Source organism: Orbicella faveolata, unplaced genomic scaffold (assembly GCF_042242905.1).
Source record: "Orbicella faveolata isolate gen_17 unplaced genomic scaffold, um_ofav_v1 contig_26, whole genome shotgun sequence".
In the NCBI taxonomy this organism is placed as follows: Eukaryota; Metazoa; Cnidaria; class Anthozoa; order Scleractinia; family Merulinidae; genus Orbicella; species Orbicella faveolata.
The window spans coordinates 8,300,001-8,317,500 of NW_028301554.1; the positions used below are offsets into that span (position 1 = coordinate 8,300,001).

Consider the following 17,500-nt stretch of genomic DNA (forward strand, 5'->3'; position numbering starts at 1 on the left):
GGGACGACGCGGGTTCGAATCCTGCTCGGGACACGAAGCTCAAGTTATTTTTTTCACTTCCGAGAAGTATCGAAAGTCTCCTGTAATTTGTTTATATCTGTCTGTCATTACTATCACATTGAATAGCAGAACGATTGTGCTATAAACTGGAGTTTAGTTTTCTTAACGGTCCCAACTGAAGACCAACAGACTGAGGATGAAATGTGTCATTTAGTCCCTCTCGCTCAAAGAGAACAAGGTGTACATGTATAACTGAAGTTGTTTGCTATGGTAGTTGTCCCCGTTTGTTATTTTCTTTCGCTTAAAAAGCTTAATTAGATGAGATTTTCGGACCGTATACAGACCGGACATTGCCTTTTACGATCGTTACAAGCCGTACTTTTTGTCAAGCCGTTTCATGCCCTCACTCAGGTAAGACGTGTCCTCTCAATCAGATGCAATTTTTTGATCGCAAATGTTTCGATAATAGTCTTTTATGGTATGTGAAACTGTACGGACCTCAAAGTTGTTTCTCGAACGGCATCAGTTTGTGTATATTGGGCACGACTAAGAGTACTTGTATGTACCTATGCTTGACATGTGCACATGTCTAAACATATTTCAATTGTTTTGACGTCAAAACTGAGGCGGATTAATGAAACTCACCACACAATTTAGGCATACTTACAACGTCGCTCGAATTTACTGTCCTTGTCACTTTTCTCCAATGATCTCCATGCTCTCCTGACACAGTAAATATTATGGTATCTCCACTGAATACGTTCAGAGTTCCCATCCCCGATCCATACATGTGAAAGAAGAATGCCAGGCACGAAGTTGAGTTACCCAGGCTTCTTGGTACTACAAGCTGGAGCTTAGCATTATCGCCCGGCGACTGAGGTGTAGCTTCAGTGTACATATACTTCCCTGTGGAAACAAAGATACATAAAATTATTCTGATAATAAATGTGGAAGAACAACCAAACCCTTCTAGATTATATCAATTCTGGTTTCTTCGGGACCATATGAGCTGCCTGTAAAATAGATGTGTCCTTGTTTTGGAGGTGTCCGCATTAAAGGTTGGTCAGTATAACATGCTTACCGTAAATCCTCGAATTAGCGCCCCCCCCCCCCTCGAATAAGCGCCCCTCCTATCGACCAAAATTTAAAATAAGCGCTCCCCCTCCCATTTTGTGGAGGAATAATGAGACAACAACAGATGTATAGTTTTCGTCATGTAGTATTAGATTTGTACATTGTTTCAGTTTGTGAACACGTTAAGTACTATTAGTATCACCCAACTGGTGGACTAATGCAAATCCTGCATTTTGATTGGCTATGCTACTAGGGGACTATTAGTAATAGTCATCGAGTAGCGAAATTGGCACCATCGAGCGTGACGCTTTCTTTCGTTTTATTCCCAAATAAATATTTCTTCAACTTGCATTTGCTAACTTTATTATTACCTTTTCTGTCCGACTAGTTGGGTGATACTAAAACAATTAGACCCTTCGCCCTCAAGGGCCACAGGTCAATAGCCCATTCGGCTTCGCCTCATGGGCTATTGATCCGTAGCCCTTCCGGGCTACGGGTCTAATTGTTAAATGGTGCCGCGATTTAAACTTTAGGATCAGTTTTTTACGTCGATAAACTCTGGTATGTTGCTTTTAAACGCAGATGATCATGACGTATTAAAAAATGATCATGTCCGGCCACGATTTGGGAAAAATTAAATAAACGCACCCCCGTCTTCTCCTAAATTTGAAATAAGTCCCCCGGGCGCTTATTCGAGGATTTACAGTAACTGCAACAACGCATGATTCAGCCTGATCAACAATAAATACAAAAAGGTTACGAGGGACAGGGATGAAAAAGCATAAACTTGCCTTCAGGCGCAATACGCATTTTCGGTGCTGAAAATTGGCCCGTCTTGAACATTTATCGTCAAGATCGATTATTCCTGGTAAAGTTGGTGAATTGTAGTCTAGTAATTATTCGTATAACAATCTCATAACAATGCCTGAAGACTGAAGAACAAATCAAAGTCAACTCGCCTGTTCCACTAAGATCTGATGATGGTCCCGTGGGCGACGACGGTGTGGATCCAGAGTTAAGTGTCCAGTCAAATACATCTGAAGTAGATTGACTCCATCCGGCGCACAAACCGTTGTCAAAGCTACAAGAAACTGAAGCCAATGGAAAATTAAATTTATTGCGGTTTGAAGTACTCACGTGACAAACTACGTCTGTACAAGTGGATATATGAAATATCATATATTTGAAGTGCCTGGAAAGATATCAAGACATGATTGACCATCGCAGTTATACACAACTTAAGCAGATGTGAAACCACGTCTGAACAAATTCAGGCTTGAACGGGATTCGAACTCAAGACCTCTGCGATACCGGTGCAGTGCTTTGCCAACTGAGCTATCAAGCCAACTGGGAGTTGGTCACGTTGTGAGTTCGTAATATACCCGTAGATGGTGAAGAAAACTGGTGAATATAAGAAACATCATATATTTTGAACTGCGGAGAAAGATATGAAGACATGATTGATCATCGAAGTTAACGTTATACACAACGTAAGCAGTTGAGAAATTAAGGTCATTGTCATGTATTGTCAGCGGTTTAACGAATGCGCATTAAAGTGAGGCGCCCAGTTCTTGTTGGGCTTCGCCATGTTGAATTGCAGTTATTGTAGCGTGTGAGTTTATCCAGTCAAATCGAACCCTTTTCGAAACCATCAGAGGGTTTCTCAGTGTTTAACAGTTATGGGTTCGAATCCCGTGGAAGCCTTAATTTTTTTCAGGCTTCGCAACTGCTGAATCCTCAAGGCTCAAAAAGATCAAAGACAACGTATTTTATATATGGGCAGCTTTAGAAAATTGGAAGTTAAGTTGGTTCAATCTGACCTTAGGAAGTTTTTGCTTTAATACATTCCTTTTGCTTTAATAATTTATGTATAGATTTACCTGGACAGGTTCCTTCTATAATTTTCACTTGATCAATGGCGACATCACCCGTATAAGAACTTCCAATAGTTCCTTCAAATATGACCTGCAAACATATTTTTAACAGTTGCTAAATTCTAGTCAGAAGTAACAAGAAACAGTAAGTTGATATATTATTTGCTTTGTTTCTAAAAAGTATATCGTCATTGTGAGAAACTGCGGGACTGCATTTAAATAACTTATAACAAACTGCTAACCCAGTCGTCTGTCAAGCTGCCACATCATGTCAAAGCCTAATCGTCAATGGCATCTGATCAAAATTGGTGTGTTGGCAGAGCAGTCTGGAATATACTTTAAAATGCTACCTTAAAGGGGTGTCCAAGGGTTTTTCTTGCTTGGGTTGTAAAATGTGACTTGCTTGTGGGCCATAGGTAAATTGACTTTTGTGTCATTTCAATTTTTTGAAAAGAAATTTTTAATGTCTTTATTTATTTCACCTCAAGTTTAGCTTTTAGAAACTTATGTTATATATCGAGAGGCTAACTGTTTAGAAGGTCTCGCTAAGAAGCGCCACAAGCTTTTCTGTTCTTAACTTTGATTCCTATTGGGTTTTAAAACCCGATAAGATTGTCAACAAACATTCTCCAAGGAGTGCAGGCGAAAAAACCTCGTGCACTTTATCAGTCTGGGTTACTTAAAAATGTGCCTAACCATGGCCACGGGAGGGGATAGGTCTTCCACCTCTATTGCCATAAATTGAAAACCAATTTGGACACCATTTAATTCCATGTCATACAGGCAAGAGAGAGAGAGAGAGAGAGAAAGGGTACGAGATTTAAGAGACAGCCTCAGTGAAACGGTGTGGTCGATCTGGCTTCAAAAATAGATATCGATCATTTCTTGTTTGTTGCAAGACATTTATGTTCCTATACTAAAACCGTAATCCGTTTGATCAGATCTTTTACATCTTTTGTGTTTAAGCGAATTTTCGTTTCTCCCGAGTGAAGGCCCGTGACAGCCATTGTCAACACCTAGTTTTAACACAACTTTTAAAATAAATTAAATAACCTCGACCATTCGGTCGTTAAGAGAAAATCTCAAACCTCGGCTTACCGTATTGACCTCGCTATCGCTCGGTCAAAACGGCAAGGCCTCAGTTTGAGATTTTCCCGTAACGACCTCACTCTCGGTTATTAAGTAGTTAATACTATAAGCAACAGTGGTCTTCCATTTGTGCAGAGAATATGTTTTGTTCTTGTTTAAGTAGTTTATTATATGGCTTATGAATTAAAGAAAAGAAAAAAAAATATTCGAGCAGAAGTCGTCAATTTACATCCGGCGATGCGCGCGTTTACTGATTCATTCATCGTCTGAAACCCAGGACAAAACTATACAGTCACTGACCTTCACCACTGTATAATGTACTCTGTCAAAAACACATTTCTTTACCGGAAAAATGATTGTCACAGCCTCAAAAAGGTATTATAGTATAGTGGTGCCACAACTTGATGGGGGAGTTTTTCCGACTTTTGTGGCGAAACGTCAACGCGTATAGAAAAGACAGAAAGTGCTTCAAAATGGTCCAAACAAACGGGCTTTCGGTAAAAGTAAATACCTATCCTTCAGAATGCACTGCTCAGAATAAAGCGATCCTCGCATTCGCTTTCGACAACAGATCTTCGCCTTCTTCATTCAGGGAGATTTAGGGATGAACGTTTCAACCCTTATTTGTAAACGTCTAAAACTTCCTGTAGTTATCAGAAGCACTACTACCGACAGAAACCGCCCGGTTGTTTACATCTGATGAACCTGAAAGCTGATTTACACTTGCTTGTGTTAAAACGAGGGAATCTATTTGATGAGAACTACTAAACTAACTGTGATGGAGTTTACTATTTCGGTAATTGTTGTGACTAAGATGATTTAAAAGTTTCTTCGTGGTGTTCTGCTCACGATGCGTGACAGAGCTGTCGATGGTGTTTTTCACTTAGCGATTTAACTTTACATAAGACTCGGCAAACTCTGATTGTTTTTCACAAGTGCCCGTCAAGGTTACCGCTTGGTAAGTCAAAAACAACTTCTATATAAATTTTATTAAGGAAAAATCTCGTTGAAATGTTATCATGTCACTGACAGCTTTTTGATGTGAGTTTTTGAATTGAAATATTTTATCTGTTTGCTTCTTAGACGTATTCTAGTTTGTTTACCTTGTCCTTTCCAGCACAATCTCGTGGCTAGTTCGCTCTTCGACCAAACTTTTAGCTACTCGGAATTAAATTTACTTTCTCTCACTGTTTTTGATCGGCTTTCATCTTTTTAGTGCGCTCGAATTTTCAGAGCCGCCGTGGTGCTTGTTTGACATTTTGTGCTCAGGCTTTTCCTAATTTGCATAATCCGCAATCGGCCCGTTGGCATTACTTAGCTCCAGGAGCCATAATCGGGGGCGGAGACCGTAAGCGCGCGCAAATTTCTAGTATTGGGGCTGTCCCTATGATATGGGACAATAATTATATTTTTAGAACAAATTGCGCCATCCCATGCGGCACACGCACGTACATGCTGCGAGGATTTTTGCGGATGTCGCGCGGGGGAATGGCGTCCGAAATTTTTCATGTTTTTGGCCCGCAACTCATCGCGTTTACGTCTGCTGGAATTTTGCTCGTCGTAAGTTGCTCCAGGTTGAGTGAAGTAAGACAGTTTCGAATTTAGGTATGTTCCGCTTTAAGCTTAGATATATATCGCTGACCAAGTTGTGTTCCGACGGATGCTTCTTTTACATGAGCTGTACATTACTCCACTTTAAATTTCACATATGTTGAAGATTAACAGCTTTTCCATTACACAGCAAAAAACTAGCTGGATATATTTAGATATAGCAGAGCTTCAGGACTTCATAGTTTCCTAGCTCCTCTTGCCACACGCTTGCGAGGAATTTGCCAGTCTATCGCGACTGAAAAGTAAAACAAGATAATTGCTAGTTTCGTCAGTTTGAGTTTCGCCTGAATTGTAAGCAACACTTGATGTTTCATCAAGGCCCGATAACTTTACGTCCGTAGGTACTGCTCAGTTTTATTCGTGTAAAAATCCAGTAAATTCTCTGTTGTCGATGAATGAGAGCGCCCGCCGATGCGTGTTTTGTACAGTCAGTAAACATGACAAATTGTACTTCCGCCGCACTTTCGTGTGAAAGCGTACATCGAACTCAAACAATAACTCTATAGTTTTTAAATATGTTTAAGATTAATAAATGTTTGAGACCATATTAAAAGCTAAGCTGAAAATATGTGAATAAAGCAGAAATAATCAGCAAAGTTACGATGACGCTTTCTTTAATCAACTTCGAATAACGATTTCGATTTTGTTGATCGAGTTATCGAAACTCCTTGTCTGTTTTCATTTTGGCAGTGTAAAACTTCACTATGCTTATGTTGAAGAAACACACATGATCGGTTAGTAGCCTTTTGTGCGTTCGTGAAATTTGTTGCAGCATCTCAGCACAAAAGATAACGAAAGAAATCTTTGTCAAGATTTGTTGACAATTGAAAACACCGACTCGGACTTGAAAGTGCACGAGCTGCACTATGCAAATGAGCTAGTTGTACGCGTCAGTTGTTCCTTTCAACAACTTCTGCAAACTCACCAAACAAGCAGAAACAATAAGCAACCATCAAAACAGGTTTTGGTTATGATTAACCACTGTCGATACCAGAGTAGAGAGTTTTCTTGCTATATTCTTAAGTCAGAACAAACGCAAAAACATACGCGTAAGCTTACAACTAGCGCGAGCATATCTTATTATTCATTCTCAGCGGGAGATTGAAGTCTTGTTTTCGACCCTGAAAAACCCACCTTTTCCGTTAGCTCAGAGCATAAAACTACATATAAGCGCGCTGGTTCGTATTCCCTGCCTTATTCCCTGCCATCGCTGTGAAAAATACGCAAGATAATCTCTCAAGGTCTCTCAACTCTCACCATTTGATCACGCAACGTGACAACATCCACGCGAGAGCCCCCGACATGTGCGTGGATCCGCGCGGATATATGACGTCAGGATGGCGCAATTTGTTCTAAAATTAGAAAAATTGTCCCATATCATAGGTGCGCGCGGATCCCAAGACTTACGGTCTCCGTCCCCGATTATGGCTCTTGTTAGCTCTTATTAACCGAGTAGAAGGTCTGTATGAAAGAATCTTGACCGAGGTCGTGAGTACAGACCTCACTGCGTTCGGTCTGTACACACGACCGATGTCAAGATTCTCCCATACAGACCGACTTAGCTTGGTTAATAAAATGTTTATTATATGGCAAAGAAGGAAACTTTAATTCGTTTAATGTAACTGGTTTGCTGACATTTTGCTTGCAAACGGAGATGAGCTTAACTTAAACCTGCCGAAATTTGCTCGTCCTCTTTACTTTTTTTTTGTCATCAGGCTTTTTGACACTTCCATAAATGACTGAGAAGAAAATAAAAGAAAACGGTGAACATTTTTGTATTTGAGTTTGCTACTTTTTCAACGCAAAATGAAACCGGTCTAGATGCCGGTCTAGATGGGAAAGTCTAGACCGCGGTCAATATCGATTTCAGCCAATCAAATTCGTGAATTCAGTAGTTCCCAGTCCTTGTGAGACACAGCCATATAATAAGGCTGCATAATGACCGCTCCGATCTTGCTCTTAGTCAATCAGAGCGCGCGTTATATTGGCAACAAGCCAAAGCCATATAATGAGTTTTCACAAGAGATTATCAAGGTAAGAGAGTGAATCCCCCATATAGGTCCTCTAACTAAGGTAATCCCTCTCAAGTTATTTTTAGACATTGTACCCAGTTCTTCCGCGGATATTACTCGCGCGTTGCGTGGATGTTTTCGTGGAGGATCTGTTTATGTTTCGTTTCGTTTCGTTTCAAAGCAAAGGGAAACCTCCAACGCTGTGGGGATGTCTTTTTGATATTTTGATTACAAGCAAAGGAGCTTCGGCTCTCGGTATGTTTTAATACATTTCGAAACTTTAATAGGAGTTTAAATAAGAGAGAAATGAGTAGACAAACTAGTGCAAGGCAAACAAACGCCCAAACACAAGCTTGGCAACCGAACATACAAATGGTCGAAAGAGCAGGAAGACGCTCGCTGCCCAAGTAGCGAAAGCAGTTTAAGCAGAAACGGCAACAATGCCAAAAGCAACATCGATCAAAAAACAACTTAATATTTAACCTAGGAATCTCGCGAGAATTTAGATTCATTCAGTTTGTCTATACTGTCAGAAATATCCCAAACAGAATACGTATGACAGTGTCAAAATTTTAAAACGAAATTTTAAAAATTGACCGTCGTATAGTTCACGTTCTCTCGAATATGCAGAATGTGGCTATTTCACGTCACGTTGTTGTTTTGTGATCTTTTGTAAACAACGGCAAAGAAATGAACAAAGAATTATAACGCACACTTACACAGCCATTTTACTCGTTGCCGTTGCCGTTAGTTTGCTTAATTAAACTCCCTAAAACCGAATAACCAGACAAATAATGAACAGCCAAACGAGCACAAAACAAACGAAAGCCCGGCCGAACAAAAAGACGGCTCAGAGTGCAGAAAACATCTCTGCTCTGAAACGAAATCAAAGCATATAAAATGACGTTCTCGCTGTTTCGTCTCAGGTAGTTTCGAGGAAATCGCTTCGGCTGCCCACGCATCGCGCGAGTAGTATCCTCGCAAGAACTGGGTACCATTTCTGAAAATAACTTAAGAGGGATTACCTTAATTAGAGGACCTATATGGGTGATTCACTCTCTTACCTTGATAATCTCTTGGTTTTCATAATGTGCAAACCGTACAGCTTGATATTTAGAGGCCGAGGTTACAGCAATTTCTTGAATTAACTTCCGAGACTAACAATTGCCGGCTACTGTTAATAAATCCACTTAAAATTGGACCGCTTGATATAGCTTTCAAAGTATCTGTGAGAGGTAATATTTTACTTACCACTCCATCCAGATATATGTTCGCTTCCATTATCAACCAATTATCTCCCTTGTTTCCGGACGTAGAAAGAACTTTGGTATTTCCACTGTAGACATTAAGAGTTCCAGCCGACGCCCCATACATGTGATAGTAAAATGATAGACACGATTGATTTCCATTATTTGGAACAGTAACCACAAGTTTTGCAATTTCGCCAGGCTTTCTCGGGGAGGACGCCTCGATGAACATATATTTTCCTGTAGAAATAGGTAATATTAACTACACAAAAAAAGATTTAAAATAAATGAATTGATTCATTGATTTATCAATTAAATAATTCGTAGAGCTTTAATACTTTATCACTAAAGCTAAAACCACAAATTTAGGCTTGGTTCAGTTCACCAAATGCCGAGAAATTAGCAACTACATGTAAGTGCAACGTGTCCATATATATTCTGGAATTAGGTGCTCAATAATGCTCTGTAATGAAACAACTCACTCATATAGTTTGAATGTCAAAACCATGAATCTAGTGTACCTTAGACGTACTTAATTAGGATTAGGTGTATTTTGTTCTTCTTTTTTTTTTTTAAGCAAATTTGTAATACTGGTAGCATTGTAATTTTTCGCTTGTAACTGCAACTACAAATAAAACGAATAAAGTAGAAAAACACAAAACAAAAACAAAAACAAAAACAAAAAACATGAATCTGAAACTCGGCGGACATTATCCCTGTATAAAATATAACTATGAAACTACACTTGTTGTTGTTTTTTTTGTTTTGTTTTTTTCCCCACCGGATTATTTAAGTAGTTCTAGGTTTAAACCTTAGCTTTAGCATCACGTTTCTAGCTTTTATTACTTCACTATTTTAGACATTTAATCTATATTCTAGACTTTTAGTTTTTAGAGGACCCTCCTGAAAACCACCTTTGGGTGATTGGAGGCCTCCTCTTAAAATATTGTTTTATTATTTATTATTATTACTTTTACACTTCATAGTAAAAGGATCAATAAATATATCTCCACATTCGTAGAACGTCACGATACGTCAGTGGGAAAACATTTTACACTGTTTAGGAAAATCAAACAAAGAAACCAATCTAACCTGAACCCCCTTGACCGTGGGCTGGACCTGTAGAAGAGGAAGGCGTCGAACCATAGGCCAACGTCCAATTAAAATCATCTGCAGACGATTGATTCCATCCAGAACACAAACCGTGGTCAAAATCACACCAGACTGAAACGAGTACATGAATTTTTATCATATGAGTTGTCTGATAACCGATACACGGTCGTGTTTAAGGGTCAACAAATTGTAATTAGTAAAAATTCTGGAATCTGAAAGCCAAGGCAGGAATACTATATACCAACCTGAATATGCAACATCAACTAAACAGGTTTGCTGCACCTCTGATGGATGTGGGTAATCGGTTACTCTGTTCAATATTTCCTAAATGCTCTTTAACTTGAAATGCAACGCAATAAAAGCTGCTACGCACTACAGGGACTACGCACTTAAGGGACTATTAAAGCACAGATTTAGCAATAATATTTAATTGTTACTTTGGAGTATCGATATATCTATCTTGATAAAATAATAATCATCAATGAGGTTGAGCATGATCGCGAGTGCCAGATGACTTGCAAAGGAGGAATTTGAATAAATGCAAATCGAAGATCTTTGGGGGATTTCTAATCTAATTCTGTTTATATGACATGGATGCTTTAATTTCAGCAAATATTTTACATGTCTATTATTCAATATTACGCTTACCTATTGCAGAAGATGACTGATTCTGTGATGATGACTGGTTTTGTGGTGATGCAGTAGGTGTAACGATCGTGTAAATATTTGTTGATAGCCACGATCTCAAGGCTCGAACGTCGGCGAATACATCATAGTAGTAGGGCAGGGCGCATCCAAATGACCAGCTCAGGACCCCCTCGAGATACCATGTACCATCAAATTCGCACACCAAGGGTGCACCATTATCACCAAAACACGCACCTATACCTCCATCATCTAAACCAGCACAGAGCATGGAAACGTCGATAAGGCCAGGATAGGAATTCTCGCAACGTTGTTTTGAAACTAGTGGCAAAGACACTTGCATCAATGTATTTGGTGGGTCGCCCTCAGGGTCTAACATTCCCCAACCAGTTGTCCAGCACCTTGTGTTAAGGTTGTCAAAGGGAAGCTGATGGTTGGTATCTGGCAAACAAACAAGACCAACTCCTTCTCCAAGAACAGCAGGACTTGCGAGATTAATTAAGGCGATATCATTGCTTCCAAATAGGGGAAATGCGTAATTCTCGTGAATGATGATTTGTGCCACTGTGATGTCTTGCTCCGTTCCAACGCTGCCAGCTGTTATGTAATGGGCTCCCAATCTGTAAAAAGGCCATGAAAAAGTATTGGAAGAGTTTTCATACTCCGGCAGCTTGAAGTTGGTTTGTCTTTGAAGGCTTGATATCATAATGAGAAATGTCGATAAGATATTTCATAAATTTAAAGCCATCAGATTTTGACACACGATTTGTATCATATTTTTCTTTACTTTCCTTCTCGTCCTATTGTCCCGGATTCATCTCTGTCATCATAATTTTTATAATCTGATCGTCATAATTGATGCTTATTTCTCCTACTTTTAGCGTTATAAAGCTTTCTCGGCGTTTTGAAAACTAAACTGAATTACAATCATTAGCTACCTTATCTTAATACTTGATGGTATTAGTCCAGCCACGCAATGAGCCGCTGTTACCACCCAGTAAGTATCCACTAATGAACCGCCACAAAAATAATATCCATACTCGTCTGTTACCATCGCCTGCCATGGCCAGCTGTTTACAGGTGCAACTGTACCACCCACAATTCGACTCGTGCTTGGTCGGGAGCCACAAGTTACTGAACCCAAAGAACAAAAATACCCGTAACTATCCGCAACAAAAACATATATAAAAGTAGTGAATGCTATTTATTGATTGTACATGTAGTTGCTTTATTTTTCTCCTTTTAAAGAACTCTCTGATCGATAAAGTGAGGATTATTCAAAACACCTTGCGTGGTCTTTAATGAAGACAAACGCACAGAGGTCAATGGTTTTATTGTCTCCTACCTTTGGTAGTAGTGATAGTAGTTTCCAAGCTCTTGTATGGTTGTCCAATGCTATCAACGCCAAAAACACCCACGCGGTACTTTGTAGAAGGGCTCAGTCCTTCAATAACTGTGCTTGTAGTGTTTCCGGGAACAGTTTCTACGGCCAATATAGTGCCTTGGATACTTTTTACTTCAACTAAGTAAAACTTTGCAGACTGGTTAACGACTGTATGAAGCTCCGTCCAATTAAGGTTAAAACTTGTGAATGCGAGGTTAAAGATTGTTACATTCCATCCAGAAACCATCACAGCTAGGTAAATAAACAGGAATAGCGATTCAAAACAATAAGCAACGAGTAGTAGTAGTAGTAGTAGTAGTAGTAGTAGTAGTAGTAGTAGTAGTAGTAGTAGTAGTAGCGGTAGCAGCAGCAGCAGTAGCAGTAGCAGTAGCAGCAGCAGTATTAGCAGTATTAGCAGTAGCAGTAGCAGCATTGGTAAGAGCAGCAGCAGCTCTAGTAGTAGTATTAGTAGTAGTAATAGAGTAGTAGTAGTAGCAGTAGCAGCAGCAGTAACAGTAGCAGTAGCAGTAACAGTAGCAGTAGCAGTAGCAGTATTAGCAGTAGCAGTAGCAGCATCAGTAAGAGCAGCAGCAGCAGCTGTAGTATTAGTAGTAGAGTAGTAGTAGTAGTAGTAGTAGTAGCAGTAGCAGCAGCAGTAGCAGCAGCAGTAGCAGTAGCAGTAGCAGTAGCAGCAGCAGTAGCAGCAGCAGTAGCAATAGCAGTAACAGTACCAGTAGCATTAGTAGTAGCGGTGGCAGTAGCGGTAGTAGTAGTAGTAGCAGTAGCAGTAGCAGTAGCAGTAGCAGTAGCAGTAGCAGTAGCAGTAGCAGTAGCAGTAGCAGTAGCAGTAGCAGTAGCAGTAGCAGTAGCAGTAGCAGTAGCAGTAGCAGTAGCAGTAGCAGTAGTAGTAGTAGTAGTAGTAGTAACAGCAGCAGCAGCAGCAGAGGTCGTAGTAGTATTAGCAACTTGTAGAAAAATTGACAGAAGAAAGGAGACAGGAAAAAGGAGCAAAATCAGCTGTAAGACTAGAAGCAGAAATAACATCACTAGTAGCAGCAGCATCATCGAAAATGTTTTAGCATTTCCACGAACATACCTGACGCGAGACCCTTTTTCAAAATGGCGTACTTCATTTTGAGGCTGTTGCCATAACCTTCTGTAAAAACTTGAATGGAGATGTTATTTGAAAGACCAAAAGGAACATCCGCTAGAATTTCTGGAGCAAAGGGCACACAACCAAGGTGGTAGAGAACCTCACTTCCGTAGCCATTGACGATCTTGACAAATTCACTGAATTATTAGACAAAAAAAGAAAAACTAGTATTCGATAAAGCTGAAAATGTTGAATATCATTCTTTAGTTGTTCTTGAATTTAATGCTTTTTGTTTACCATGCTAAGATTATGGAATCAATAGGCAAATATTTGTTTACAATATTTGACTCATCAACATTAGCGCTCTAATCTCTTATCTGCTGCTGATACTGCTACTAATCTCTAATTGGTTGTTCGAGAGCCGGTTACATGTGACTCTAGCCCAGGATTAAAGTTTAACCGAAGTATTAATTTTTCTTGGATATAAATGCTTTTCACTGCTTATGTGTTTGACAAGTTCGAGATTATTTTAATTCAACACTAAAGGACAAAGAATTTGAACAGAAAACCTCACCGAAGAGTTACAAAACTCAAAAAAAAAATTCTTGCTAATCCTGGGTTTGCTTAATCGGGTTTTAAACAATCCAGCCCTGAAATTCAAGCCCAATGTATTGTATCTTCTGTGTGACGCAGTTTTACAGTAAAAAATATTAAAGAATGCACTGACCTATTTTACGCTTTCGCCACCGGGAAAAATTTACCAGGTTTTGAAAGCCAGCCAGTTTCTTCCAATGAACTTAATTATCACCAGTATATTAATTACTTAGTTTCACCAGCTTCTAAAAATTCACAAGCTTTTTTAAATATTTGGAGTTAACTCGTATTAAGCATGATGGCTTATTTATGAAAAATGTGTATGTTAAGGAGAAAATGTAAACAGCTACAATAGCAGAGGTCTCCTCATAAATACCGTAAATCCTTGAATTAGCGGCCCCCCCCCCCCCCTCTCGAATAAGCGCCCCCTTCCAATAAGCGCTCCTCCTATCGGCCGAAATTTAAAATAAGCGCCCCCGTCGAATAAGCACCCTCCTCCCCTCCCCCATTTTGTGGACGAGTAATGAGACAACAAAGGTTGCATAGTTTTCGTCATGTAGTATTAGATTTGTACATTGTTTCAGTTTGTGAACACGTGCAGTGAACACGTTGAACACGTTAAGTACTAACGGTGCCGCGATTTAAACTTTAGGATCAGCTTTTTATGTCAATAAACAGCTTTTGTTGCTGTTTACGCGCAGATGAGATAGTAAAAGAATGATGATGTCAAGCTACGATTTGGGAAAAATTAAATAAGGGCCCCACCCCAAGTAAGTGCCCCCCTCGAATAACCGCTCCCCCCGTCTTATCCTAATTTTGAAATAAGCGTCCCGGGCACTAATTCGAAGATTTACAGTATTATACTGCTGTACCAATGTTAACTCAGACATGGAAGTGCATGCAACTCTGCATGTGATAGTCGTGATTAAAAGCTCAAACGCAGATTTCTCTCGATTTTCCGTCGTATATGACCCAGGCTTTTTTTGAGGGATTTTACGGTTACTAAAGGTAGTGTAGTATCCCATTCAAATTGGTAAAATTGCTACCAGCTATACAATACCTCAAAATACTTGTCTAGGACTTGTTTCTCTACCAGCCAGTACAGAAGCATCATTTTTCACAGGGTTACATGCATGTATGTTGCCTTTGAGCTACGAATTTGCTTTCTTTTACAACTGTTTTAAGGAACGTTGGTAAAATTTCCGACGAGCAACTGCGTCCCTTTTTCACAGAAGATACCATTCCCTTACTTTACCTGCAGTGGTAAAGATTTAATTCTTGAACGGCGATGAAAGCGACGGCTTCACTGATACCAGCACTGTGCATCTTCCAGTTACATCGAACATCATGGCTGCTTGTAGTAGTGAACTCTATTTGACCAAAGGTCTCATTTAAAGTTGTTGAACAGCCTTGAAGAAGAGAGACAAAATTTAACCCATGAATGCCATAAAAATTGTAAGGGTATTGTGAAAGTTACTTGATGCATGAATGACAGTAGGTGTTGAACAATTTAACAAGAACCGAGGAAAGATGTACTACATCATCGCCTTTGGCAACGTAACATCATAAGACAACACAACAAACCATGAGATAACTCAGTTCTGGGCGAATCGAGAAATGTTTCTTGTATCTCTTTTGCAATGCACAGGTAGTAGAACTCATGCTGTCACGTGTGCTGCATCCTAAATTTGTTGATAGTGTCACGCGAGTAATTGACAAATAAAACCATCCTTCGACACATACCTGTGATAGCATATTCATGGGCCGACCGTGGGCCTTCTCCCTTGGACGTGAAAGCGGCTACTGCGACGAGGTACTCGTGTGCGTGCTTAAGTCCTGTCAAGGTGACTTGCGTAGAGTAAGGGCTGCTTGTGTTGACGCTTTGGTTTGTTGACCAAACAATGTTGAAATCTCGGTAGTAGATTCTGTACCCTAAGAGTTTACCAGTGGCGTACTGCTGCGAAAGTGGGTTCCACTCCACTAGAAGGTCGGATGTGAACTCAAAGCTTGTCACTCGAAGACCGTTTGGCCCTCTACTCGGAACTGAAAAACAATGCACATGGAAAGGCTATTTTCTTAGACTGTTACTTTGATGTTTAGTCAAGAAAAGCTACTTAGTGTCAGATAGCAGTTAGCGGCGTGACTCACCCCCTTCATCGGTCATGACTACAACGTCTGCACTTTTAAACGGCATTCCATCGCCATCCACAGCTACACCACTTACGTTGTATTCCGTGTATCCATCAAGGTCGGTTATCACCGATGCTGTTATATTTTCAGCCAGTATTTCGCCAATTGGCTCGCTGTTGCTGTTTATTTTTCTGACAAGAGCAACATAAAAACGAACTCCACCGTCGAGAAGAGTGGTCGGGCTACTCCAGCTTATCCCGATACTTTTTTCTGTTTTGCTTACAAGAGTTACGTTCCAACCATCCAGAAGGGAAGCTGAAGTGGAAGTTATTATTAAAAGTTAGTTATATCACTCGAACAGCCATACAAACAAATAAACATAATCACTTGTCGCTTTTGGGAAATGGTTAAAATCCACGAAATTAAAAAGTAAATTGATTTTTCCCATGATACTCATGATCAAGGAATATAGGTATCAGCATTTCCAGATTCCATTTTGATCTGCCAAAAGGAGACGTGGGAAACCATAGCTATTGTGACATGGAATGCCTGATTTTATAGCACATTAAGGCAAAGCTCGTGCACGCGACAGTAAACTTGTTTTCCCTACCTGATGCCAGCGGTTCCTTCAACATGCCGTAATCAATTTTGACATAGCTAGACGGGTCAACCAGAGAGACTTGTATGGTGATATTTTTGGATTCTTCAAAGGGAACTTGCTGCAAAATCTTGTTAGATGGCGTGGAAGAAATCTCGGTGCCATTTCCATCAAACATTTTGAGGTAGTCACTGAGAAAACATATTAGACAAGTTCCAATGTCGCTTACACATTCCATAAAATGCTTGGAGCCTCATTGTTATCTCGAGCTCCACTCGATGGAGCGAGGCCAAATTACCTGACTGTAGATGCATTCGAGTGATCTCCTACTTGCTGCTAAGATGAATAAGTTCCATTCAACAAAGGATTTGATTTCTCATAACTACATTACAGGATTGGCTTAAAAAATACTTGAACCATTTTGTCATTCAATCAGATTTAATCAATTGATCATAAAAACCTTTAATTTAGACATGAAAACAAAATAAAACAGCAATTCAACGTATGTACCTGCCGTGATTGAAATTCATTTGGCTGATGGAAATAATGGCAACTGCCTGAGGTATCCCAGCGTTCCCGATTATCCAGTTACAGTATGGGTCAAATTTATCCGAATAGCTGATATCAAGTTGCCCAAAGGATTGGTTCACGTTTTCCGTACAGTCTAAAAATACAAAAAAAAAAAAAAAAACCTCAACAACAACAAAAACATTTGTTTTGCGTTACTGGCATTTGATTGTTTAGGTTAGAAAACATTTTCAATAAGTGGCAGCTTTTTATGAGTCCCTCCTCTCATTAATATAAATTGCGCCATTGAAACGACATTGTCAACATTGTCAAAGTAACCTTGGATTCACAAGATCTAGATATAGAGTACAGACGCATAAAAACCTGGCCTCAATTTGTTTTGGTCTTTTTTTATAGTATCAGAAAGTCAAAACAATCACGCATGCGAGATCTGACGAGAGGAAACCTTGAGCAAAAGTGCAAGAGAATCTAAATTTCTTAAAACAAATTGACGTCAGTTTTTCATGCG

At 39.7% G+C, this 17,500-nt stretch overlaps 1 protein-coding gene across 1 annotated transcript in view; it reads right to left on the reverse strand.

The window, feature by feature from the left end:
• The window catches only part of LOC110059202 (MAM and LDL-receptor class A domain-containing protein 1-like), a 40,325-nt gene that overhangs the window by 15,089 nt on the left and 7,736 nt on the right, over positions 1 to 17,500 (reverse strand). Inside the window, exons 5-18 of the mRNA XM_089296166.1 lie at positions 16,975 to 17,128; positions 16,477 to 16,655; positions 15,885 to 16,181; positions 15,480 to 15,779; positions 14,992 to 15,145; positions 13,146 to 13,339; positions 12,011 to 12,301; positions 11,604 to 11,799; positions 10,669 to 11,285; positions 10,000 to 10,131; positions 8,912 to 9,147; positions 2,955 to 3,039; positions 2,034 to 2,165; positions 668 to 906 (exon numbers count right to left, since the gene is read on the reverse strand). Coding sequence (XP_089152292.1) covers positions 668 to 906; positions 2,034 to 2,165; positions 2,955 to 3,039; positions 8,912 to 9,147; positions 10,000 to 10,131; positions 10,669 to 11,285; positions 11,604 to 11,799; positions 12,011 to 12,301; positions 13,146 to 13,339; positions 14,992 to 15,145; positions 15,480 to 15,779; positions 15,885 to 16,181; positions 16,477 to 16,655; positions 16,975 to 17,128 — 3,206 coding nt within the window. The remainder of the gene's footprint in view (positions 1 to 667; positions 907 to 2,033; positions 2,166 to 2,954; positions 3,040 to 8,911; positions 9,148 to 9,999; positions 10,132 to 10,668; positions 11,286 to 11,603; positions 11,800 to 12,010; positions 12,302 to 13,145; positions 13,340 to 14,991; positions 15,146 to 15,479; positions 15,780 to 15,884; positions 16,182 to 16,476; positions 16,656 to 16,974; positions 17,129 to 17,500) is intronic.